At 36.9% G+C, this 25,328-nt stretch overlaps 1 protein-coding gene across 1 annotated transcript in view; it reads left to right on the top strand.

Annotated features, from left to right (window-relative positions):
- TRHDE (thyrotropin-releasing hormone degrading enzyme) overlaps positions 1-25,328 on the top strand; it is a 324,987-nt gene that overhangs the window by 106,941 nt on the left and 192,718 nt on the right. The window contains exon 3 of the mRNA XM_004675882.2: positions 3,148-3,274. Within this exon, the coding sequence (XP_004675939.1) occupies positions 3,148-3,274 (127 nt within the window). The remainder of the gene's footprint in view (positions 1-3,147; positions 3,275-25,328) is intronic.

Below are 25,328 nucleotides of genomic sequence, written 5' to 3'. Positions count from 1 at the left end.
TAATGCCTGGCACACAGCAGGTGTGCAATAAATGTTTGATTGAACAAGCGAAGGTACTGTGCTAAGAATGAGGATTTTTTTTTTGTATAACAGTTTATTTTTACATCATTTTGTACATTTTTTTATCTCAATTTTAATCCCCGCGGGTTTCCCATCACCAAGTCACCCGTGTGCCATCACCATAATCCCATGCACTTCCGTCTCCACCACCCCGTTTTTGATCCCATTCCCCACTCTACCCCCACAAAATGTCTCTGGTATATGGTTGTTCATTATTCTTGTTATTTTCTCGCCTGGTCCATTATACTCCTGCTATGAGTGAAACCATCCGGTATTTTTCTTTCTCTTTCTGGCTTATCTCACTAAGCATGATCTTTTCCAGCTCCATCCAAGTTGCTGCAAAAGACATGTGTTTCTCTTTTTTGGTTGCTGAGTAATATTCCATTGTATATATGTACACATCTTTTTCATCCAGTCATCTACTTTTGGGCATTTGGGCTGCTTCCATGTTTTTCCAATTGTAAATAAAGCAGCAATAAACATGGGGGTGCAGGTATCTTTTTCAATCAGTGTTTTTGTGTCTTTTGGGTAGATACCTAGGAGTGGGATTGCTGGGTGGTAGGGAAGCTCCATGTTTAGCAGTTTGAGGAACCTCCAAACAGTTTTCCATAGTGGTTGTACTAGTTTGCAAGAATGAGGATGTTTTATCTCTTTACTCAGCTTGGATCATTTCCATCAAATCTTGACAACCAGATTGATTTAATTGTATTTTTCTTGTCTAGGCTTACAGATAGTTTGACTGACTGGTAGAGCTGATTGATAGGGGTGGCTGTGTTTCTACCCAATTCAATGGTGCTTCCTAGGAGTACAATTGGCAACTCAACTGCATCATTTTGCAGTGATCCTAGTTATGGTTTTTACATGAATTTTCTACTTCTGTCCCCTATAAAAGCAATTCATTGTACCTTGGTATCCATCTGTCATGTATAGTTTGCCATTCCTGTGGCATGTGTCATTATCTATGCTTTCAGCTAATTTAATATTGAGAATAGGAATTATATCTTCACAGATTATTTTTCTCACTAATGCTTTGTCTTATCTTTAGTTGGAGAACAAATTTTCTTCATCACTAGATATTTAGTCCAGGCCTTGGGATGGAGCACATTACAAGTCCATATTTATTGAATGAATGAATGAATGAATGAATGAATGAATGAATGAATGAATGCATCAGCAACGCTACTTCCTGTCTGTGGTGTGTTGAGTGATGTTAGTGCACAGACAAGATCTCTTTTTTCTTTTGATGTGTCCATCCTCCAGCTCCTACTATCCTTGGGCTACTGGAGCTGTATCACCCAAGTGCTCCAAGAATAAGAAGCATCTGGGGTTTTATGTCCTCTGCTCCAGAACCAGTTTCCACTAACTGAGAGGTAGGAGTTTTGAAATCTAGTTCTTTTGCCTCAGCAAGGCACAAACTCCCAGTGCAGTTTATCATCCAGTGCTCTCTGTGGGGCTTGGGGGTGGGGCAGGACTTCACCTGGAATCATACCCTTTTTGACCCATGTCCTGCCTTATCTTGTTTCTCTGGCTTTCTGGAGGTTTCTCCTGAGTAGATCACTTGTACATTCATTCTTCTCTTAGGGTGTGTTTCTTGAGAACTTAAAACATTGTGTATTATAAGCAATTGTTTTCAGGGACTAAGAATCATAACACAAGTCTTTCTTGAGTATTAAGTTCTTCTGTTACAGGTGGACTCTCTTGGTAGGTTTTGGTGAATACCCAAAACGGGACTTTGATTTGGTGGTTGGGTGGGAAATGGCTTCCCAATTACAATAGATAATTTATTTAGTAAATATTCTAGTGAATTACAGGTCTTCTCAACATAAAATCACAATGCATTTTCCTTGACTTTCCACTTTTTGATTATACACATCTCTGTTCTCCTTTAACAAGAATAAAGAAAGTTAATTGTATAAATGAAAGATAATCAATTATTTTATGAATACCATTTCCTTTTATCTTCCTGTCGAGTGTAGATAGCCATTTCCATATTTTTTTGTAAACTACTGTTTTTAGTGGAATGAACACAAACTCCTTTATCTGTAAAATAGGATTGGAAGTAATGTGCTTTATAACAGAACAGCACTTTTATAAGCAGCTGGTGGCCACACCTTCATTTTATAAATGGAACATTTGAGATCCAAAGAGGTTAAATAATTTGTTCAGTATCACCCAGCTTGATTAGTGGCTGAGCAGAACTAACACCCAGTTCCCAGACTGCTGTGCTCTCTATTGCTCCACCAAATACATATTTCTTATTCACAGAATTGATATGAGGATTAGGGACCACATCTGTGAGAAATAGATTTAGCCTTTGGAAAGGAAGATGCTGGAGCACTTTATGAAAGCTTTATGAAAACTAATCTCATTTTAACCTTTTCTGTACAATAGTTAGTTTTGTTCAGTTTTCTGCTATTTGCCTCAGGCTTCTTTTTGGCCAAGGACTAGATGATATACAATGCTTGATTTAAAAATCAATATTAAATAACTAGATAGTGTTAGAAATATGAATTGTTTCAGCTGGTTTTGAAGTTGAGCAGTTTCAGATAGCTTTCCAGAATAGCAATCATTTATGTACATGAAAAGTTTTCCATTCCTATTTTGCATATTGGGAATAAGGACAGTTGGTTCCAAAGAAAAGAAGCAAGCATAAATTATGTTTGTGTTCCATTGGTAATACTTCCAAAGCTTGATGCAATGTGTTAACAAACCATGAATTTTCTTTCCTGCCAAGCCACTATATCCTGCCTACTTTCAACATAGTCAGGGAACCATTATACTAATCCACTGTACCTTCATATCTCTAGCAAGCACATGTAAGTGATAACTTGGAAGATTTATTTTGATGCAAGGTGTATAAATCTTCTCTATGTGATCTGTAAAGTGAGAACATTATGACTTGCTCAACTTGGTTATTTTAATTGTTTAAGTTTGGTTCTTTCAAACAGGGCATGGTTTGATATATGAACAAGAATACTGTTTGATTTTTATAGTATTTGACGTGATTTGTGTAGATTCACTTCTGCAGGGAAGATAACGTTTGAGTAGCAAAAGGTGAAAGTAACTTTTATTTATATTTTTAACTAGGTACGATTATATGCAAGACCTGATGCTATCAGAAGAGGATCCGGGGACTATGCTCTCCATATAACAAAGAGATTGATAGAATTTTATGAAGACTACTTTAAAGTGCCCTATTCCTTGCCAAAACTAGGTAAGAATTTTCTGTGTCATTTTATTGGCAGGATTCCTCCATTGAGCTGAAATTTCTTCTTCATCTGTTTATCTGATACATACATTTCAGGAGCATGAAGATTCCAAGGGTTATATTTTTGAGAATATAAGTAGGAAAAAAGTTTCTTTTGAAGATGCAAAATGAAATTTAGCGCTTCTGAAGTCTTGTAAAATAGTGCTCAGGGAAATTAAGAAAGGGATTATGTAAGTCTCGGATTCTGAAAGATAACCCAAATAATGATAATTTGTTGAACTGAAGCATGTTTGCCTGCATCTCATTTAATCCTTAGGACTACTACATCATTAGGTACTGCTAGGACATTTTCTACAGAAAAGAATTGAGACCTAGGAAGTCTTGTGTTCCTTCAGACATCCAATAGGCGGAGGAGCTGAAATTTCAAACTAGGTCTTAATGACTCCCAAAACCATTGAATATTTTATACTGCAAAGGCACTTATTGATTAATTTATCTTTCCTAATTCTCAGGTGTTGGGCCTTAGTGCATTAGTTATCCCTTTGATTGTTTTTGTTCAGCCATATTGCAAGTACACAGTGCTGATGAATAAACTTAAAACAAGACATAGGGAAATTATAATAATGATTTTGATCAGCTTTGTTTACCATGAACCTTCTTACTTGCCTTTTACAAAGAGAGTATGTTCAATAATTGTTTGTTGAATGAACCCATATTTGGTTGAAGCTACCACTTTTGTAGATCAGTGAACTATGACTTTGCAGGAACTTAGAAAGGGGACTTATACTCATTAGAATTGCTGAAGCTATTTTTCCTTTTCAGAAAACTTGTTTTGAGATATTATAACACAATGATGCTTTGTCCCTCTCTCGACAGTATCCCCTTTTCCTTTCCCCAAAGCATTTTGATCAGTATCCTCATGAAAGGCCTTGCTCATTGGCCAGAATACAGTGCTTACCTGATCAAAAGTGTTAGCATTTGGACCACAGGTTTTCCTCTCTGGAGAACTGGACCTATTTCATTAAAGTAGCTGCCAGCTGTGTAGCTTTATTGGTCTTATAATGAGTAGTTTCAAAAAGTATACAGAATAGTTGATATTGTTATCATTGTGTATATAAGTTAAATGAGTGACATTACAAAATTCTGAGGTTTTCTTTTAAATATGTGCTCTTCAAAACTGTAGATTTTATTTCAAATTTCTAAGCAGAATTTTATTTCCGACAGGATCTGTTTTGTTTTGTTCTGTTTTCTTTCTTTCTTCCTCCTTTCGATCAAACTTCCTTATTTGAGTCTATTATACTGAAATCTCCCTGGTAGGCACCCAAGGCAGAAAGGAATATCTGACCTCATTTGCATGGGAAGTGACCCTGTTCTCTACTCCAGGTAAAACTCTCTGGGAACTTCCCAGTTTGACCCTAATGCAAAATTCACAAGTGCTTATGTTGCAAGTTCAGCAGGAGAAATAAAATGTGGATCTTTGTCCCCTTTAGACCAGCAATTAGTAGAAGAACTCAATTTATAACTTCAGGGGGTTCCATGTAACTGTCAGCTTACAGCAGGAAGCATTTCTGTTCCTCTATTTCTCTCACAATTGAGCTGTGCAGGCTTTCATCTGTAGAAAAGAGCTTTGTTCACTGTTACTATTACTTGTTAAGCTACCTTATGGTGTATATAATTGAATGATTTGACTTACCCTGGCACACTTCTTTTTATGTGTCTAGGGGAGTTACCATTGCCCATGGCACTTTGTAAAAATTCTCATAAAGTTCTACTTGTTTTATGTATCTACAGGTATTTAAAACTATATGTTAATGGATTTATAAGTATGCTTTCTAAATACCCCCTACCTAAACATTTCTAAGCACAGAAGCATTTTGACAAATCCTTAGTTTTCATTGCACATTATGAATTACATTTTAAATAAATTCTGTGAAACCACTCAGCCTTTGGAAATGATACATGTAGATCTCAGCTGCATCTACCTTTATTCTTTGTATCTAAGATGGTTTCCAAAAATCTGTTCTCCCCTTCTTCCCCCATTAATGTAATAGATATTTTTGAATTTCTCCCATACTTATTTTTCTATGTGATGGCAATAAAACAGTGAGTAAAAGGTAAAATTTCCTTCCCTCCTGTAGTTTATATTTTATTAGGTGGAGGCAGATATTAAAGCAGTTATTAACACATACTACATATCAGGTGTAGACAGGCATCATTAAAAAGGAAGCTAGTATAGAATGATAGGAAATGTGAGGGGCAAGCAGATCACAAGAAAGAAGCTGAATTTAAAAAAAGATTTATTTACTTATGCATATGAGAACTGGGGTACAGGCCAGAGGTGGGGGTTGTGAGAGACTTTACCAGAGACACAGTGGGGAGCAGAACAGGCAGATCTACTGAAATACACTTCTGAGGAGAGTAGCGGGTGCAACAGGTGCCATCTGGGTCACCTTCCTGGTAGGGGTTTGCAGTGGCTGTGGATAGCTTTACAGTGCTGCACTTTAAGCAGTGTACCATCAGGGAGGGCCTGAAGCTGAATTTCTTTAATGGATTGCTATAGAAAGTTTCATTGAAAAGTTGACTTTTGAGCAATGAACTTGTGGGAGCAAAAGAGTAGGTCAAGTGGTTGTCATCAGGCAAGAACTCTAGACAGAGGGCACACGGTGCTCAGACTTTGAGATGGAGCTTTTCTTGTTATGTTTGAGGAGCAGCAAAGAGGCAAATATTACTGGTGTCGTGTGAGTAAAGAGGTCAGAAGCAGGAGATGAATTGAAAGAGTAATCGGTATATAATAAGAAATCATAGATTTAGCCAACAGATGGTCGTAAAAACTGCCTTTTCTTTTCTGTTGGTCAGTGCAGACAGAAGTACTATGTAGTCCAGCTTCTGCTATAAATAAGTCATGCTCATGACTAACTTGCTAATACAAACAATGCCAGGCAATGATTTTTCAATAGAAGGTGTAATTTTTGCACCCTGTAGCATTTGACAATATCTGGAGACATTTTTGTCACAATCTGGTGGGGAGTGATGTATGTGTGCAATTGACAGATTGGGTAAACGTCAGAGATACTGCTAAACACCCTACAATGCATGTGATCATGTTGGGGTACAGGGGAAATTACCTCCCCCTTTTAATGAGATCACACTATTACAGATGGATCATCAAGATTGTGAAAGTAGGAAAGAGAATAGGAGCAAAGAGAAACTGATGCATTTTTTAGAGTTTAGACACATGAGGAGCCAGTAAAAGCTACCATAAAGGAGCAACTTGTTAAGGCATTAAGGAGTATATATGTTGTTTTAGGCATCTAGTGAAGACCAATTTTCAAAGAACAAATGATACATTGTGGTAAGTCAAGTTAGACAAGGACTGAGAATTGACCATTAGTTGGTGCTAGTTACTAAAGGTCTCTAGATGATACTTGACAAGGACAGCATATAGTGTGCATATCTGTGAAGTGGTAGGGACACTGAAGTACACTGAGGTGCTCTTTTCCCCAGTCCCCCACTTATAGGTGCCTCTTTGGACCACAGCTACCAGCAGGCCATTAACTTTGTAAGTGGGAGGCAGCTGGAAAGGATCAAGGTGGTTGGAGATGACTGGGCCACACAAAGGAAAGGAAAGCCTAATCTTGCTGTGAACTTCTTTAGTTATTTTTTTGGGGGGGGGAGTTAGGGGAGGAGAGAGAGAGAAGAGGAGGGAGAAGAGGGAGAGAGTGAAGAAAAGGAAAGAGAGTAGAGGGTGAGAGGAGAGAAAGGAGAAAGGATTTCAAATGTCAGATTCCCAACCAGACTCCAAACTCCAACAATTAGTAATCCTCTTGTGGGCAGATGCTTGTCCAGACAGGCTCAGCCCAAAGCAGGGCAGGATGGCTGATGGCCTGAAAGCTTGCAACAAGTCTAAGACATCTTCCAGCAAGAGCACAAGAAAGGGCATAGGCAGACCTCAGAGAATTGGGACAGGAAAGACCCAAAAGTCAAAAATGAACCATGAGGTCAAGATAATGACTTTTATTGATGTGGTCAAAATGCCCAAGTTCCCAGATGCCCTCCATTCAGCATGGAATGCTGGGAGTTGTAGAGGAAGGCAGCTACCTCTAAGTAGGGGTGGGGAAAACAGCAGGGGGTCAGTTTTCTCTTCCCTATTACACAGAGATGCATCTGTAACAAATTCTCTTTTAAGAAGTTATGTTGCTGTTCTGTCATCACCTGCGTGTCTGCAATATCTTTTCTCTCTTCCCAAGTTGTTTTTCATTTCTGATGTCCAATAGTTTAACTTTCTTTTCTGTGGCACTATCTTGCGCTAGTTCACTTCTAAGAACTGGTGTTTTCACTCTGACCAGTTTATCAGAATAGTTCCGTAAGAGGAAGTCTAACGTTTGCTTTGAAGACAAGAATTTATTCTCCTTGTTGCACACGACTATTTCCTTAACAAATTTTTATGCCAAGTAGGCAGTCAGTTTATGTTGTGTGAGGATTTGTTTTTAAATCTCTAAATTAGGTAATTAAAATTATTTAGTTTACAGAATTTTTTTTATTCTTGGTGTTAAGTTGCTATGAGAGGCAGTACCTGACACAAGGCAGCAGGCCTGTCTGTGCTGTGTGTGCAATTTTCCTGAGAATTATCAGAGCCACATACATTTACTTTAAGCGCTGATGGAACTGGAGGGGATTATGCTTAGTGAAATAAGTCAGAAGGAGAAAAACAAATACCAGATGGTGTCAATCATATATGGAATATAGAAAAACAAAATAAAGGGTCAGATACAACTGAACTGATAACAAACACTAGAAATCTGACTGGAATTGAGGCAACTAGAGGGAGAAGATGAAGGGCTTTACGGGGAAGGACAAGGTGAGCTCTGATGGAGGATAAGAGTAACTTGGTGTGGGGTGTGGTCAAATACATCTGAGTATGGTTTTATACCTCGCAATCATATGTAGTACTGTAAACCAGTGTTACTGCAATTAAAAAAAGTAAATCTGTTGTAGTTATGTAAAGAATCAAGTTATCTTTTTAAAAAACTTTTTAAAAGATTTACTTATTTATGTATACAAGAGCTGGGGTGTAAGCCAGAGGTGCAGGGTTGCGGGGGGTGAGAGAATGGGGAGTAGAACAGGTAGATCAAATGAAATCCACTGCTGAGGGGAGCAGTGGGCAGAACAGGAGAGGTCTGTTGCAACATGTGGGTCACCTCCCTGGCCAAAGATTGAATTCATGCTGCAGTGGCTGTGATAGCTTCGCAGTGCTGAGACAACCCCGTGCACCACCACGGAGGCCCAAGAATTAAGTTATGTTGAGAACAAATGGGTAGTGTTTACTAAGTTGATCTACTCTTAAAGGTTTTGGATATTCTAATCCATTTATCTTTATTACATCCTTTTGAGATTTTGTCTTATCGTCTAGGCACTAAATAACTAGTTACTTCACTAAGATAATATTAACAGAAATTAGTGGATTTGTAATTCAATTCTAGCCTTCAGAGTCTTGGGAAACAGATTCCATAATTTTTGAGAATTCAGAGATTAAGATGTACTTTAAGGTAGTAGAAAATCTGATTGCTAGAAGAATAATGAAATAACTATTTTTGTTAATTTCATATTGATGTTGAATGTTAAATTTTATTTGTTAATTCCATATTGATCCTCAAAGAAAACTTGAAATCTCAAAAAATGTAAAGAAAAGCATCGTTTTTTTTGGTACCTTACAGTTTCTTAAACCAGAAGATATATTTGAGTATTTAGAGTATTTTTTCAGCATAGATGTTTTATAAGTTGATTAGATGGCAGATAACATGAATCAATTTAGCATTGGAATAATTTGCTATTCCTTCTACTTAGACTTCAATTAATTATCACAGATAGTTTAGTTTCTTTTTGCTGCTGCTTTATAATTTGTAAATCAATAAGTTTTGTAAAGGACTTTGTTTGATTGCTACTTTTCAGGACACTGCTTTTATGAAGAATTCATTACCTCTCGGGCACAATGCTGTGGTTGTAGAGAAAGCGCAGGTATTTTTCAACAAGAATTTCAGGCCTCAAGGACCTTGTGCTTTTGTTGAGAAAATTCAATATTTTTAGGAGTAAATGGGTTGGCCTATCCAATGCACAATATAATCAAGCACCAACATTTTGTTGGCAAAAATATAGTACCATGTAAGTTAAGAATGTGGCATCGTTATACACTGCTGTAGGCATAACATACACATCAAAGGAAGACTTGTCTTTGCTTGCGTCCCTAGAAGACAAAAACATTTAATCAGAAGTGGAGAAAAAAAGGGGGAAACATCATTTTGAGAATTTTGTAGTAGGGAAAGCTCATGGATACTTTGGGCTTCATGCATCCTATTGATGGTGTCCATTTCTTTTTCTCTATGTAAGATATGGGAGAAATTGCCCTATAGAAATCATAAGGAACAGAGGCTAGCTTGAGGGACTGAACTTTGTTTAAGCTAGAATAGTAGTATTCACTTCTTTATCATGGCAAGCATGACTATTTGCTTTTTGCAAATTGTAAATTTTTTCTTTCATAGATATTTTGTTATTTTGTGTCAACAGCTAAATATTCACTCTCTGTGGTTATGTACTTTATTGTTCAAGCAATGGATATTTTTGAATTTAATTTGGAGTGAATATTATCTAGCCCTCCCATCTTCATTGTGCATCATGTAGTTATTTGAGACTTTTAAATTTTTTTTAATGAATGACATTTTTTTCCTTTGCTTACAATTGGTAAATGTGTGCATAGTTTGTTGATGTTTAAAGTAATATTTACATACACACACTCACACACACATATTTTTAAATAAATCTCTGAAGGTTCTTAAGTAGTCTGGCCTAATTATATATAATGTCATTTCACTCTGTTATGCTCCTTCAATGAGAATGCCTCAAAATATTTATTATACACAGGAGGCATTTAATTTTATGGCTGCTTGGTATGGAAGCTAAGGTAAGGACCTCTCTGTGGGTTAATATTAGTGCATCTTGATTCCCTAGCTCTCCATTCTGAGAACCATTTGTGCTAAAACACCACTAAGTACTATTAAAATGGACATTACTATTTCAATATTTAACAGTCATTGTATCACAATTTCACGAATTATTTCCTCTTTCATTAATTATTTTCTAATACAGCCATTTAGCTATTCTTGTTATTTTGTAGCTATTACATGCTATACACTTCCAGGACTGTACTAACAAAGTATTTATATGATACTCAATGTTTATGTATTTAATCACTAATGTAAAAGAGGAAAAAACAATAGTAAAGAAGAAAGAAATCAATGAAAACTATGCATTTTAGTGGTACTGATGCATGAGACTATTACTGCTATAAAGTAGCAAGTCACAAGTACACAGAATGGAGAATTTAATGCAACACAAGCCAATGATAGAACTGAATTAACTAATTAATCCAACAAACATTTATTGAGTAATTACTATGTACAATGTGCTCACCAATGTTAATACATGCCCAGTTCTACTAGAAGCTTAAAATCTAGTCAAAGAGAAGAGCTTTATTATTTTGCCAGCTTGCCAATACTATTACATGTTCAAATTGCTGACTACTTTCCTCCCTCCTTCTCTGGTTCTAAGAATTTTCGGTTTTCACAGCAGTAGATTTACTCCTCAGTGTATTTTCACCAATTCAACCAGAGTTTTCATAAAGATTACTTTATCCTGAAAGTAAATGCAACTGTAGGATGTACTTAACTTAATCAGGACATATTTATAGAGACCTCTAAGGCATTGTTTTACATATTCCAATAGAGGTATTTGGCCTTTATGACTTTGCTATTAGTTAGGAAGTAACTACTTTATACATTTTCATCTATGATATATATTCACCTTCTTTCCCGTTAGCGGGGATCCACAGAGTTGTTCCAGTAATAGACATTCCTGCCTTATGTGCCCCTGATCTCACTCTCTCTTACCTGCGTTCAGTAAGACTCCCCATTTTTCTTCCGAGTGTTCTGTTTCTCTTCTTAATTGGCTATTTTCCCATCAGCATTAAAAAATGTGGCGTCATTTCTTTCATCCACATGGTGCGCACACTCACTCTAGCTACCAGACCATTTCTCTCCTTCCTTTTACAGCCAGACTGCTTGAAAGAGCTGCCTCACTGCACCGACTCTAACTTGTCTCTTTCCCTTGACCACATTGTACATCAGGCTTTTGCTCCAACATTATTCTAAAACTGTTAGGTCTGGGTGCAAATCTGGTTGAATTCTGGTGAAATTCCCTTTCTAGCTTTCAGATAGCTGTGTATTGACTGTCTTCACAGGGTAGAAAGGGAGCAAGCTTGCTGATGTTTTCCATCATGAGGACGCCATCTCAGGACCTCATCTAAATCTAAAGATTTCCTCCCATAGCCCCATCTCCAAACACCATCACATTGAGAATTAGGACTTCAACATACACATTTGGTGAGGGGGATACAGTTTTATCCCTAGCAGACGTGATCTGATGGAACTTACTTTGTTTTTTTAAAATAATATAATTATTTTTACATTTTTTTGCCTTTTCCCATCTCAGTTGTAATATCCGGGGGCTTCCCATCACCCATGTGCCATCATTATAGTCCAGTGCACATCCCTCCCCCCACCATTTTTGATCCCATTCCCATTTCACCCCCCAAAATTGAACTTAATTTTTTTTTTAAAAAAAGAAATATGTTCCTGCTTTTTTTTTTAAAGATTCATTTATTTAAAATAAATCTGCATACAGAACTGGGGTGCAGGCCAGAGGGTCAGGGGGCAGTGATAGGCTTCATCAGAGACAGAGAGGGGAGCAGAACAGGCAGATCTACGAAGTACACTGCTGAGGGGAGCAGCCGGCGAGTCAGGAGAGGTCTGCCACACCATGGGTCACCTCTGGGGCGGGGATCGAACTCATGTAGAAGCGGCTTTAGCTTCTTAGTGTTTTGCTATAACCCCCTGCACCATCAGGGAAGGCCGAAACTTACATTTTAAAGAGATCACTCTGACTGCCTCATGTAGAGCAAACTCTTTTGGTGAGGTAGCTAGGATCACACAGAGAGAAGCTACTGCATTATTTTGAAGAGGAATGGTACATGGGACCACCGTGGTAGCTGTGGAGTTGGAGAGAAGTGGGCTGATCTTGTCTATATGCTGAAAGGAGAAGCCACAGGATTTACTACATTATAATAGGATTTCAAAGGAAGATTTGGCATTGGTTCCTCTCAACATTACTTTAAAAGATTGTGATAAACTTGACAAATTATGAGCTTCCCACCCCTTTTCGGTGTATCTACTATGAAATGAAGTACTATTTTTCATGACTGTTTCCTTCTTGGTTGTTTGAAATTAATATAGCAAGGTAAATAATTTCTATTTTCTAAACACAGCAGCTGTATTTACGACAAAATAATTTTTGCAATAAGACTCTTCTGAGAGTGAGTTGCTTCCTTCCCCAGCCATTGGTCAATCTGGAGTTTATTATAGCCAAAATAGCAATCCAAAACCCCAGAGAAAGGGAAGAATGTTTCATTAAAGTAGAGGCTAAAGATTATTGCTGAGAGAGGCACTGCCAAGCTGGCAGTTCAAAAGAAAGGTAACTATTGCCATAAACTTGACTGCTAAACTAGCTCATACTGAGATCAGAAGGTTTTTCAAAATAGCTTCCTTTCAAGAAATTGAGACAAAGGGATAGTTATGTAAATTAAGGTTAAGCATCTAAAAGGCAATTAAGGCAAAATGCTCTGTGAGAGGGAAATAGTGAAAATGTATTTTTTCTTTTCCTCCTTGCTGTGTAATTGTGACAGTGTTCTTTATCCAATTCAGAACTTTCCACATGCTTCCCTTGTAAAGATCCACAGTGATAATTTCTTGCTTGATTATCATTTCTAAGGTGTTGGAACTTGAAGCCATAATCAAAATCAGGACATCCCTTTACCTTTGGCATTAGGCCTTCTGATTTTATCAGATAATGAAGGGTAATAAAGTTCTTTACTGGAAACCATGGGCTAACTTCTTATAATTTTGTAGGGTGCTATTTTAACCTGAGTGAAATACACTTGTTTTGTTCACTCCCTTATCTAGTAGAAGGGATGAGTCCTCAGCATACCACATAAAGTTCAACTTGGAGGATAGTGAGAGGTTATTATAAGAACGTTACATGTGGTCAGTGACAATGCTTTTATCAGTATTTGCATGCCTGTTATAACACTGTTGTGTCCACCTATTTTTTTATTGGTTTCTGAGCCTGGAGTCTACATTTGGAGAAATAACAGCATGAGTTTAGTTCTCCTGTCTAGGAGTGAATTGGAGTGTAGTTAGTGAAAGAGTATTATTGTTATCATTTTAATCTCTTACCAGTCAGTTATTGATTTCTTTTAATAATGTTGTGTAGCTCTGTTGTTTGTGCCCTATGAAATTAATTTTAGTATGGGGACATTAAAAAACTTTGTTTGAAAAGGTATCTTAGTTCTCTTAGATCAACAACCATAGCTGCAATTAGATAAATGCAAACACACTCATTTCCTTAAAAAATAAAAGGCTTCTTAATGTTAAGTCAAAAAAAGAAGCTTAGAAAAGTTCAAGCTAATGTAAAAGTGGAAACTTTTGAGAATTAACTGTTTTTATAAAATCAGTTATTTTTAAAAGCTTTAAAATGAGGACTTTACCTTGTAACTGGGAGATCTAGGACTGAGACTGAAGCTTTATGAGAGATTTCAAAAAGAAAGAGTACCTCTGGCCCACCTTTCAGTCTTAAAATATTACTGTTTTCGAGAATTTTGATACTCCTGCGTACAGACTTTGAAATGTAAAACAGATTGAAGTGTAAAACAAACTTTAGTCTGAAAGGGAGGTTGCAATACACATGCAGGGTGAATCCAATAGGCAGTTTAAATGAAGCCTGTAGGGCATTTCTGGAGCTTTTTAAAAGGTAATTTTGAAAAGAGGGTGAGTCCCAAATGCCATTTTTTCAGTTGGAGGAATTTTAATGGCTTATAACTTAGATATATTCTTTATTGGCTTTATTTTCTTTTGGACTCTATAAAATTCCTATGGGAAATAATTCATGTCCTAGAGTGTGTCTTCAATTGTATAAAATAAGATATTTTTTAGCTTTTAAGTTGTTTAGCAATTCTTTTAATTTTACAGACTGGAAAAATATACTAAGCTGAAAAAAAAAAAGGTAGGTTGATAATATTTAGGATCATTTACCTTCTTAAATACATGGAGATATATCCTGTCAATTTTTATTAATATTAATAAAGCCAGCTGGTAAATGGTATGAAACTTGATGAACCATTTTTTTTTTTAAAGTGGGCAAAGCCAACACTCCAGGTGCAGCAAAATTTTGCATATACCCAAGTCATAATTTCTTACATTCTTTGCTGTGGACTGGACTGTATACCTCCCAAATTCATATATTGAAATCCTAATCCTCCCTGTTTGTAGCTGTGTTTGTAGCTAGGAGGTAATTTGAGAGGTCATTAGGAGGCAATACAAATTAAGTGAGGTCATAAGGGTAGATTCTAATGACTAGGATTGGTAGAATAAGAAGGGTCTCTTATCTTCCAAAGACAGAGAGAGAAGATACCTCTCACAAGATTGCTGTCATCACAGCTTAACCATGCTGGCAAACTGAATTTGAATATTTTGGTTGGAGAACCATCAGGAAAGTAATTTCTGCTGTTTTTGTTACCCAGACTAGGGCTTTTTGCTGTGACTGCCTGAACTGACAAACACTCCTGTTTTGCTTGGGTTGTTTTCAATACCATTTGCTCAGGTTTGTAGTGGGAGATCAATGAGGACATATCCAAAATAAAGATCATAGCAACTACTTGAAATGTACAGACCTTCTAGTTACAATTCTATTTTTTTTTTAAAGATTTAATTTATTATTTATTTGTGCATACAGAACTGGGGTACAGGCCAGAGGCTCAGGGGCTGTGAGAGGTTTTCACCAGAGACAGAGTGGGGAGCAGAACAGGCAGATCTACGAAGTACACTGCTGAGGGAAGCAGCGGGCGGGCCAGGAGAGGTCTGGCTCGCCATGTGGTCTCCTCCGGGGCAGGAGGCAGGCAGGAATCGAACTCATGCGGAAGTGGCTTCAGATTCTCAGTGCTGTGCTTTAACCCGCTGCGCCACCAGGGAGGGCCCTACAATTCTATTTTTATCTGAGTTTTGTAAGAGTTATCTGTGTTTTGCCCTGACTTCTGTGACAGGCCACAAGGAAGAAAGACAGGAGGCAGAAAGGCTGAGCAAGTAGAGTTTATTGCTGCTGGGCAGCAGCTGAGAAGGAGCCCCCTAGGGTGGGGTCCACAGCTACTGCCAGCTCAGTAAGGGGGAAGGGTTTCTTATATAGGTCCCAAGTTCAGATTTCAAAGGGGTGATCCATTGCTGTGTCCTTGGTGCAAGGCCTAGCTCGTTATCGCCTACAGCTAGTCCCAATGCAAGGTCAGTTTATTATCACCTTATCACCCTTAGATGCAAGGCTCAATTCATTACCGCCCTTATCCAGTCCTCCTCAGTAAATCGTTGGTCACTCCCAACAATCTGAATCTATTAATCTAAGAAATTATTGTTATCCTTTCTTAAATATCTGTTTCTCTCTCTCACCCAAGCTTCTTATCTGTAGTGAAACCAGTCTGTGATTAGAACAAATCTTAATCATGCAAAGTAATCTCTTTAATCAGAGACATGGTCAGCAGCAAACTTCCTCTGTAAGGGGTCACCTAGAAAATATTTTCTTTTTTGTGAATCATTCTGCATCCCTGTTGCAACTTTTCACCTTTGTCATAATAGCAAGAAAGCAGTCACAGACGACATGTAAATGAATGAGTGTGACTAGGTTCCAATAAAATTTTATTTACTAAAACAGATGGCAGGCCAGATTTGGCTTCCAGGCTAAGGTTTGTTGAATCTTGCATTGCTTAATAACCTTAGTTCAACAATATGAAAATAACAAATCCCTCAAACCAAGAGACCCTTATTAGGGATATATAATTTTCTACATTTTTGAGAATGTTTAAGAATCAAACTGAGTTGGTACTTTCAAAAGAGCATACTTTATTCTTCTTAAATTAATTTATATATCTATACAGAATTCATATACTAATGTACATGCGCTATACATATACATATAAATTAAAATGCATCAGACTTATATTTGTTTTAATAAACAATATGCTTTATTGTTTATATACTATACATCAACTTATGTATATTGAAATGATACTATATATACAAATTTATGTATATCAAGTACATATTCCAATTTCATGTATTATGTATTCATATCCTATATAACATATTCACATGATTGGAATACTAGAAATGAAGATATTTCCAGGTGGTCCAGTTACTGGAGATGTAATTTCCAGGATATAACCATAGACTGAATGGAAAAAGTGAAAAAATTGGACAACCAGACTTATTAGAGTTATATATCTGGAAGCAATATTATTTTTATCAGTTCAGCACTTCTTCTTGATATAGTAAATTCATATGACTGGTGGCTAAACCATTGTAGTTCATGTTTCCAACCTGAGACCACATGAATGTTGCCTTCACATTACTACAGAGTTATTTCCAAGAACAGTATGGTGAACCAAGACAAGGGTGAGGAAAGGGAATCATACACAGTCAGTCAGCCTCAGAAAACACATGTTTCAGAAGCTGTGGCATTTATAAACCCAACAAATAGTAAAATTGAGTATCTGTTCCAACGATGTCAGATTTTGTACATCTGTTGTCAAACATATCAGTCACTTGAGATATGAGATTAAAAAACTACAAATAAATGATCACAAAAAGGGAAATATGCTGATCCTCATTCTTGAATGGCAGTTGATTTATTTTGATCGATATAATGCTGGATTATAGTTGGCATGTTTCTGTACTGAGCTGAAAAAGTGAATCTTAGGATGTTAAACTCAGATGTGGAGTGTGTCACAAGTATTACAAATATGTTACTACCAATTTAATGAAAACATTTAAGTTCCCTATTAATAAGTCATTTGTTTCCTTCAAAAGCAGACCTTTCTGGGGTTAACATATCATTGTGAATCCTAAGCATTTGCTTTCTGCATCCTTCAATGAGATAGAATAAATGGTTTGGAATTAGAATAAGTAATTCACCAGCTCATGAGTATTGTTGGTACACGCCACCTCATTGTGCACTGAGGATGGAAAAGTCCAAGAAATACAGGTTTAGATGATTAACTATATAGGCTTTGAGATGTTCAAGGAATTATTTTCAGGCTTACCTTAATGTTCTGCATTTTAATTTATTAATAATTAGTAGTGTCTGATAAATGGGTCAAGACAACATTTTCTGAGATCTCAAACTCTAGACACAGAGAAACTTGATTAATAATCCAGGTAGTGATATTTTTGCTGCTCCCAAGATCTTCCTCTTGAATTATTAAATTAGCCTCCAAAATTACTGTCTTGCCCAATCCAGCAACCAAGAGTGAACTTTTAAAAATATAAATCATATTACCTCAGTCTCTCATCATATTCAGAACAAGTCCTTCCATCCACCTATAAGGTTCATTGTCTGATGCCTGGTTCCCTTTCTGATTAAACCATCATTGTCTTGCATCTCTCTTCTCTATCAAGGTCATCTTTTATGTTTCCTTGAATGCATCATTATCATTTTTACCCTCAGAAACTTCAAGTTATTGTTCCCTTAGTCTGAAATGCTTTTTACTAGGCTAGAGTATTTGTCTGGAATATATTAAAATATCTTGGAATATATTCAAATAGGCATCAAAGATCAAGACATTTTCTAATGATCTGAACAAAAGTAACTACCCATTAGACTGTTAGACTTTGTCTCCTCATCCTTCTTTATCACACAACAATGTGCTATATATATACTTGGTTCTTTGTGTGACCGTGTGGGCATTCCGTGAGGCTGGGAATTTTATCTTGTTAACCATGTGTTCCTTTTTCAACATGTCCAATAGTGCCTGATACCTAATACTAATAGATGTTTAATAAATATGCATTGCATAAGAGAATTATTGACATGTTTTCTCTAAGTTACCTCTAGTTCATGTGTGTGTGTGTGTGTGTGTGTGTGTGTGTTTTAAAGATTTATTTATGCATACAGAACTGGGGTACAGGCCAGAGGTGCAGGTGGGTGAGATAATTCACCAGAGACAGAGTGAGGACCAGAACAGGCAGTACACTGCTGAGGGGAGCAGCGGACTGGTCAGGAGAGGTCTGCTGCACCATGTGGGTCACCTCCGGGTTGGGGATCGAACTGGCACTGAAGCAGCTGTGGCTACCTTGCAGTGCTGCGTCCTAACCCATTGCGCCACCAGGGAAGGCCTGTGTTTATGTGTGTGTATGTGTGTGTGGTGTATGTGTGTGTTTTAACCTGGATAACTATTAAATTATTTTAAGTCATCAGAACCTAAATTAAAGAAATTAAATCTTATTTTGAGCCCCTATATGAGGTTTTCTTCTTAATGGGAGAAAGAGCCTGATTGGATACCTACTTATGTCCCCTTTCTTGAAGGTGTGAAAATTAAAGTATTACATACTTAATAGAAACATTTTTCCTAATCCAAGCCTGAAGCATTTCCAAATTGATAGAAAACATAAATTCCAAGCTTTACCTGAAGGCCAGCGTTAGAAAAAGCGTCACAGAGTTGCTTAGGAGAATGTCCTAAAATCAAATCATGAAATTGAGTTTTTAAGAGAAGAATACCCAATTCTTACTAGGAATAGGACAAACTGTTTTATCCAGCAAGTTAGTCAATTTCCAATTTCTGGAATAATTTAATGTGAAGCCTTGATAATTTTGTTTAATAATAATTACAAACCACTCCTGTGCTGCTTTAAAAAGTACAGGAAAGAGGGATGATTTATGTATTATATTATCATTTAAGGACATAAAAGCCAATGTGGTAAGGTACATGTCTCACCAAGAAACAGGTTTTTATCATGAAAAGTACTATAGTTATTGGCAAAAACTAAAATTTCCATCCAGTAAGTTCAAATTCAAGCTAGTTTGCAATGGATGAAATGTTTAAGCTGCAAACATAACTTCTTTTCACTAGATTGTATAATTCTTGCCCAAAGTTTAATTTAAAATATTGTTTTCTTCTATTGTTCTTTAAGGTATAGTGATTCTTATGACTTCCAAAAAAAAACGACTACTTAAAAAAAAAAGTAAACTTCCAATGATAAATGACTGACATTTCCCAGGTCTTTATTGCCTATATCTCAGTTGTCTGCAGTCTATTTTAAAATGTAAATGAATGGGCTCTCATGGGGGGAAATGGGGAGCAATTATTTCAGTTTTAATTTCCCACTCTGCTACTAACTCACCGTTTAATCTTGGGCTAAAATCTCTCTGGACCTCAGTTTCTTAATCTAATAAATGGGGACTTACTATGTGTCATTTCCACTGCTGTCTAGGTTAGTGACAGATGGATACTTATGGAAGTATGTTAATTTCTTCCACTTAGTTAAATATGTGTGTTTTTGTGTGTTAGTAAAATGGATTATTTTAAATAGTACAAATTCACTGTTAAGACACAAATTGACGTGTTCAAATTTATTAGTATAATTTATTTCTTAGATCTTAACACCTTTTCCATGGCTATATAGAAAACTAGGTGTTGGTCTTAACTCTTCTTGGTATGAATAAAATCTGTTGTTCAGAAGAAAGATATTATTTAGGCTTTGTAAGCAAAGCCAAATTTCACATACTGACAAATAAAATCTCTCAGGATAAATATGTTTGTTGTTCACAACACATATGCTATTAAAAGCAATAGGACAATGAATGAGCCTCCATTTAATAATCACTGCATATTCTCTAGCCATGGAGAGTGAAGACTACAGAGATACTGGTAAAAAGTACCACTCCAGTTATTACCATGTATTTAAAAAAATTTTAGAGGTGATTTTAAACTATATTAGAATCAAATTATATATTACATATATTTTGTTAAATCCCATGTCACTGTATATGCTGCTGTTCAGATATGAGGAAAAATGTGTGTTAATTAGGAAGGCTCTGATTCCTGAGCCACTTTGCATGTTGTGAGCACCTTACCTGCAGCACTTTGCTTGGATAAAGTGATTTTCAATTAGAAAAGGAGAACCTCAGTGAACTAAAATGATTTTATTTCTTGAATTATTATATTTTGTATATAGTTATGATTATTTGCTGAGAATATCTAGGAAATTTTTAAAGAAAAACTATTTTGGGAAGTTCCTATTCAGCCACTTTTTCCTTTTAAAAATATCAGTTTAACATTATTACTATTAAGTGAAATATAACATATTTTACTTCAATTATAAATGACTTGTACATATTAGGGGAAATATAGCAAAGGACTATTTTAAGCCTGTATATATTTAAATTATATTAATTTTTAGAGATTTTAAGCTTTTGAAGGTTTCTAAACTTTTTTGGGCAGACTGTCATGATAGTTATATTTCTAGTGTCTCATTGGGCAATTAATACAGATGTAATACTAACTACACCAACAATGATAGCTAACACATAGAAAAGTCTTATTATATATAAGATGTATGCTAAAAATTTTACACCCATTACCTCATTCAATTCTTACATCCTTGTATGTATTGCTACTGTCCTTTTATAGCTGAGGAAACCAGACCTTAAAGAATGGCTGTGGTTACATTTAAACAATTGAGAAGTAAGGGTTTGTATCCAAGCAAAGTGCTTTGAAGTCTCCAGTTAACATTAACATGAATGTGAGGGTTTTCTTTATATTGGTAGTTAAAACAAAATGATGAAAATCATATTAAGGGCAGATTTTATAACACACATAGTGATATCATTAATAAAAAAATTAATCTTATTGCTTGTCATTTTAAAATCCATTCGCACCATTTTATTTATTGACTTAAACTCACCAACATGTTCTTAAACAAATATAGAAATAGGTGAGCAAGAATGGATCCCAAGCATCTGGAAAGAGAATAGCAGCTTGCTTTCCAGATATACTTGATAAACTGGAATGTGCAATTATTGACCTGGGATCAGCTTTTCTTTCTTTTATTTTTCCTTCTTCAAGATTTTAGTTTATTGAGTAAACTTGCTTATCTTCCAGAGGGAATTCTGCACGCCTTTATTGAGACTTCCCTACTTGTTTCCTGAATAAATGTGTATGTATGCCGTTTATAGGATAGCTGTAACAAAGGATCATAAACAAGTGACTTAAACAATATAAGTATTCTTGTCTCACTTTTCTGGAGGCGAGAAGCGCAAGATCAAGGTATTGATGGACCTGGTTCCTTTTGAGGGCTACGATGATAACACCCGTCTCCTACTTTCTGGTCGTCAGCAGGTGTCTCTGGTGTCCCTTGGCTTGGAGAAGCATCATCCTGACATCTGCCTTTATTTGCATAAGGTGTTTTCCACATTTGCACACCTTTCTGCAAGGTCTGCTCTGTGTCCACATTTCCTCCATTTATGAGGACAGCGGTCATGAGGTATTAAAGTGCCCTAGTACCTTATAGTAAGTTCATCATCTACAGTTAGGTTGATAAACCTATTAATTTACATTTATAGATATTGGGGGTTAAAGCTTAAATACCTTTGGTGGGGGGGTGCAAAATTCATCCCATAAAACTATGCCATTCTAGTTTGACAATGCTGTGCTTGCTCTGAAATATACAGATTGCACTATTTTCAGCAGACACATGGGTTTTCACTCTTTACTTCCTGCAGTGAAAGCTAGCTCATCTACAATGAAGAGACTGCCTGATTTAGTAGCATGGCGGAGGTGCAAGTTACCTTCACTCTGTCTCCGAACTGAGATGCAGTTAGAGGCTGATGATTGCTTTTACACTAATCTCCCTCTGCTCATCCAACCTTATTATTTAGCCAGTTATCACCTTCTCCTTGTGGTTCTGATATAACATCATGTACTCAGCTCAGTAAAGTCCAGAAAAAGACAGTGCTTGTGATGGGGTAACAGAAGTGAACACATGACACAAAATTGCACAAAAGCTGATCGAAGTTTTCTTAAATTGTTGTGAGGCCACAAAGGAGATACACTGCTTTCAGGTGATGTTGAGCTGAGTCTCAAAGAATGAAGGTGAGGTGAACACTAGAAAGGAAACAGTAGACAAAATAATAAAGGTTGTCTGAATTGTCCTGACACACCATTTTTACATTCAGCTAAGTGCTTTCTTTGTTTTAAAGATTTATTTATTTATTCATACAGAACTGGGGTACAGGCCAGAGATGCAGAGGGTGAGAGGCTTTACCAGAGACAGAGTGGGGAGCAGAACAGGCAGATTGACGAAGTACACAGCTGAGGGGAGCAGCGGGCGTGTCAGGAGAGGTCTGCCACACCATGTGGTCACCTCCGGGGCAGGCGGGAATCGAACTCATGCAGAAGTGGCTTTAGCTTCTTAGTGCTGTGCTTTAACCCGCTGCGCCACCAGGGAGAGCCTGTTTGCATGTTTTTAATATTATTCTTACAACCACCTGGAGATATAAGTTCTAAAATTTCTGCATGTGTCTGAGGAGGAAACTGAGGCTCAGGTAAATGAAGCCTTAACCATGACAACTAGAATTCAATCCCAAATTAGACTGATTCTAAAATTATATATAACTTGTCTGCTTTTTTTTTTTTTTAATTTTAAATTGGTTTCTAGTTGCTCTGTTTGTGATGTTTCTACTCTCCTCTATGAGAATTTATAGTGATTTCATTTAGTTCTTTAGTTCATTATTTAGTTCATCATTTAGTTCATTTAGTTCTTTTGTTCATTAGTAACTCTTGTTTGTAATATTGAGTTAATTCCTAATTGTACTTTTCCCCAAAGGTATCACTTATCTTAAGGATATCTCATTGATATGTCTGTTATTCTTCTTTTTCTTTATCCACATCTGTTCTCCAAGTGCTTGGACCACAGAAGGGATAATTAAAAGCAAACCAACCAAAAAAAAAAAAAGCCACTTGGCTAATTCCAAGAGGTTTTATGTAGATTGATTTAAAACCTCACACAATGTTCTTTGTGCTGTTTCTAAAACGGTGTATGCTTGTCAGTGTAAAGTGTAAAGGAAAAATAACAGTTCATGAGAATGTTATTGTCAAGCAAGTTGGCAGTCTCATACATAGAAACATTACTGAGGACAACATTCTGGAGTATAAATAGCAAATTAGAGGGTCTAGTGCCCCTGTCTTTTATGTATATTACCCTTATATGGAGCTTTACTTTGTAGGGCTTATCAACTAAAACTTTTTTTCCTCTTTCATTAACTCTTCTTAATACTTGAACTTTTTCTTTTTTTTTTTTTTTTTGCTACCTGGTCCTTAGGCTTCTAATTTTCTTTTGCGTAAGTTAAAAAGAAGAAGGTGTTGGGCCCTCCCAACCACCCTCCTGGTGGTGCAGCAGGTTAAAGCACAGCACTGAAAAGCTAAAGCCACTTCTGCATGAGTTCGATTCCCGCTTGCCCCGGAGGTGACCACATGGCGTGGCAGACCTCTCCTGACCCACCCGCTGCTCCCCTCAGCAGTGTACTTTGTTGATCTGCCTGTTCTGTTCCCCACTTTGTCTCTGGTGAATCCTCTCACCCTCTGCATCTCTGGCCTGTACCACAGTTCTGTATGCACAAATAAATAAATCTTAAAAAAAAAAAGGTGCTTAAGTAACTAACTTGACTCAAGCTTTATTAGCAAGCATTCAGGGATACAGGACTCTGAAGGTATCTATATAAGGTAATATATTATTTCAAATACTGTGTTTACAGAGCTCAAACTGCTAAGGATTAAAGGAATGTGCTGGGACAAACCTGATTCTGAGTAGGATTGCCTTCCCCAAAATAGATCAGTTGCATTCAAGTAGAACTTTTGATTTATGAGAATTAGGACTACCCAGGGCATTGTATGATGTTCCATACAATGTCAACAGATTATTGTTTCCACTGAAACTCCCAGTGGCAGTCTAGCAGAGCCAACTTAGCTTGTAATATCACTGCTTTCAAGTAGGACACAGGATATTTAGACCTCTCCTCATGTAAAAGGCACACGGTTTTCAGAGGAAGTAAGATTTGTATTGGAGTATGTTGGCTTTCTGAACAAAAAATGAGTGGATGTGTACCTGGATGTTTTCAGTGAGGGTGAAATTTTCTTCTCCTGAAGGAAACTTTAAATATGTACTTCCTTAAATAAATAAATATTAAAAAAAAAAAAAAAACTTTAAAAGTGCCCTCCCTGGTGGTGCAACAGGTTGGACATGCACTGCAAAGCTGGCTGTGGCTACTTCAGTGAAAGTTTGATCCCTGGCAAGGGAGGTGATACACAAGGAGTGGAAGACCTCTTCTGAACACTCCCCCCAACCTCTCCCACACCCCCCTCTCCACTCCCCTCAGCAGTGTATTTCGTCAATCTGCCTGCTGCCTGTTCTGCTCCCCACTCTGTCTCTGGTGAATACTTTCACTGCTCCTGCACCTCTGGCCTGTACCCCAGCTCTGTATGTATAAAAAACTTTGAAGCTCTACTTCTCCCTTCTTTGTGAGATACATATTTATTACCTTTGTTTTTTATTACTCAAGTTTTGGTTTGCTTTTTGTCAGTTGGAAATTATAACATTCTAACAATCCAGTCTATTTGACTATGTCATTTAGCTTTATTTGAATCTTCAATTTTTTTAATTAAAGAAATGCTATTATCAATATTCTCATAAACATCACAGATATTACTATGAAAAAAAGTAGTTTCTGATTATTAAAAATGATGACAATATGTATAGAATGTCCCATTTTTTAAAAAATATTTATGCATACAGAAGTGGGGTACAGGCCAGAGGTGCAGGACGGTGAGAGGACTCACAGGGACATAGTGGGGACCAGGCTGACTGATGAAGTACACTGCTGAGGGGAACAGAGGGCAGGTCAGGAGAGGTCTGTCGTGCCATGTGGGTCACCTCTGGAGGGGGATCAAACTCATGTTGAAGTAGCTTTAGCTTCTTAGTACTGTGCTTTAACCCACTGCACCACCAGGGAGGGCCCAGAATGTCCTGTTTTTCATTGAGGTGACAAAGCCAGAGAAAAGTTGCCAAGAGTGGAAAGTGAGACA

Source organism: Condylura cristata, unplaced genomic scaffold (genome assembly GCF_000260355.1).
Source record: "Condylura cristata isolate star-nosed mole 26May11 unplaced genomic scaffold, ConCri1.0 scaffold00004, whole genome shotgun sequence".
In the NCBI taxonomy this organism is placed as follows: Eukaryota; Metazoa; Chordata; class Mammalia; order Eulipotyphla; family Talpidae; genus Condylura; species Condylura cristata.
This window is presented reverse-complemented; position numbering and strand designations above follow the sequence as displayed.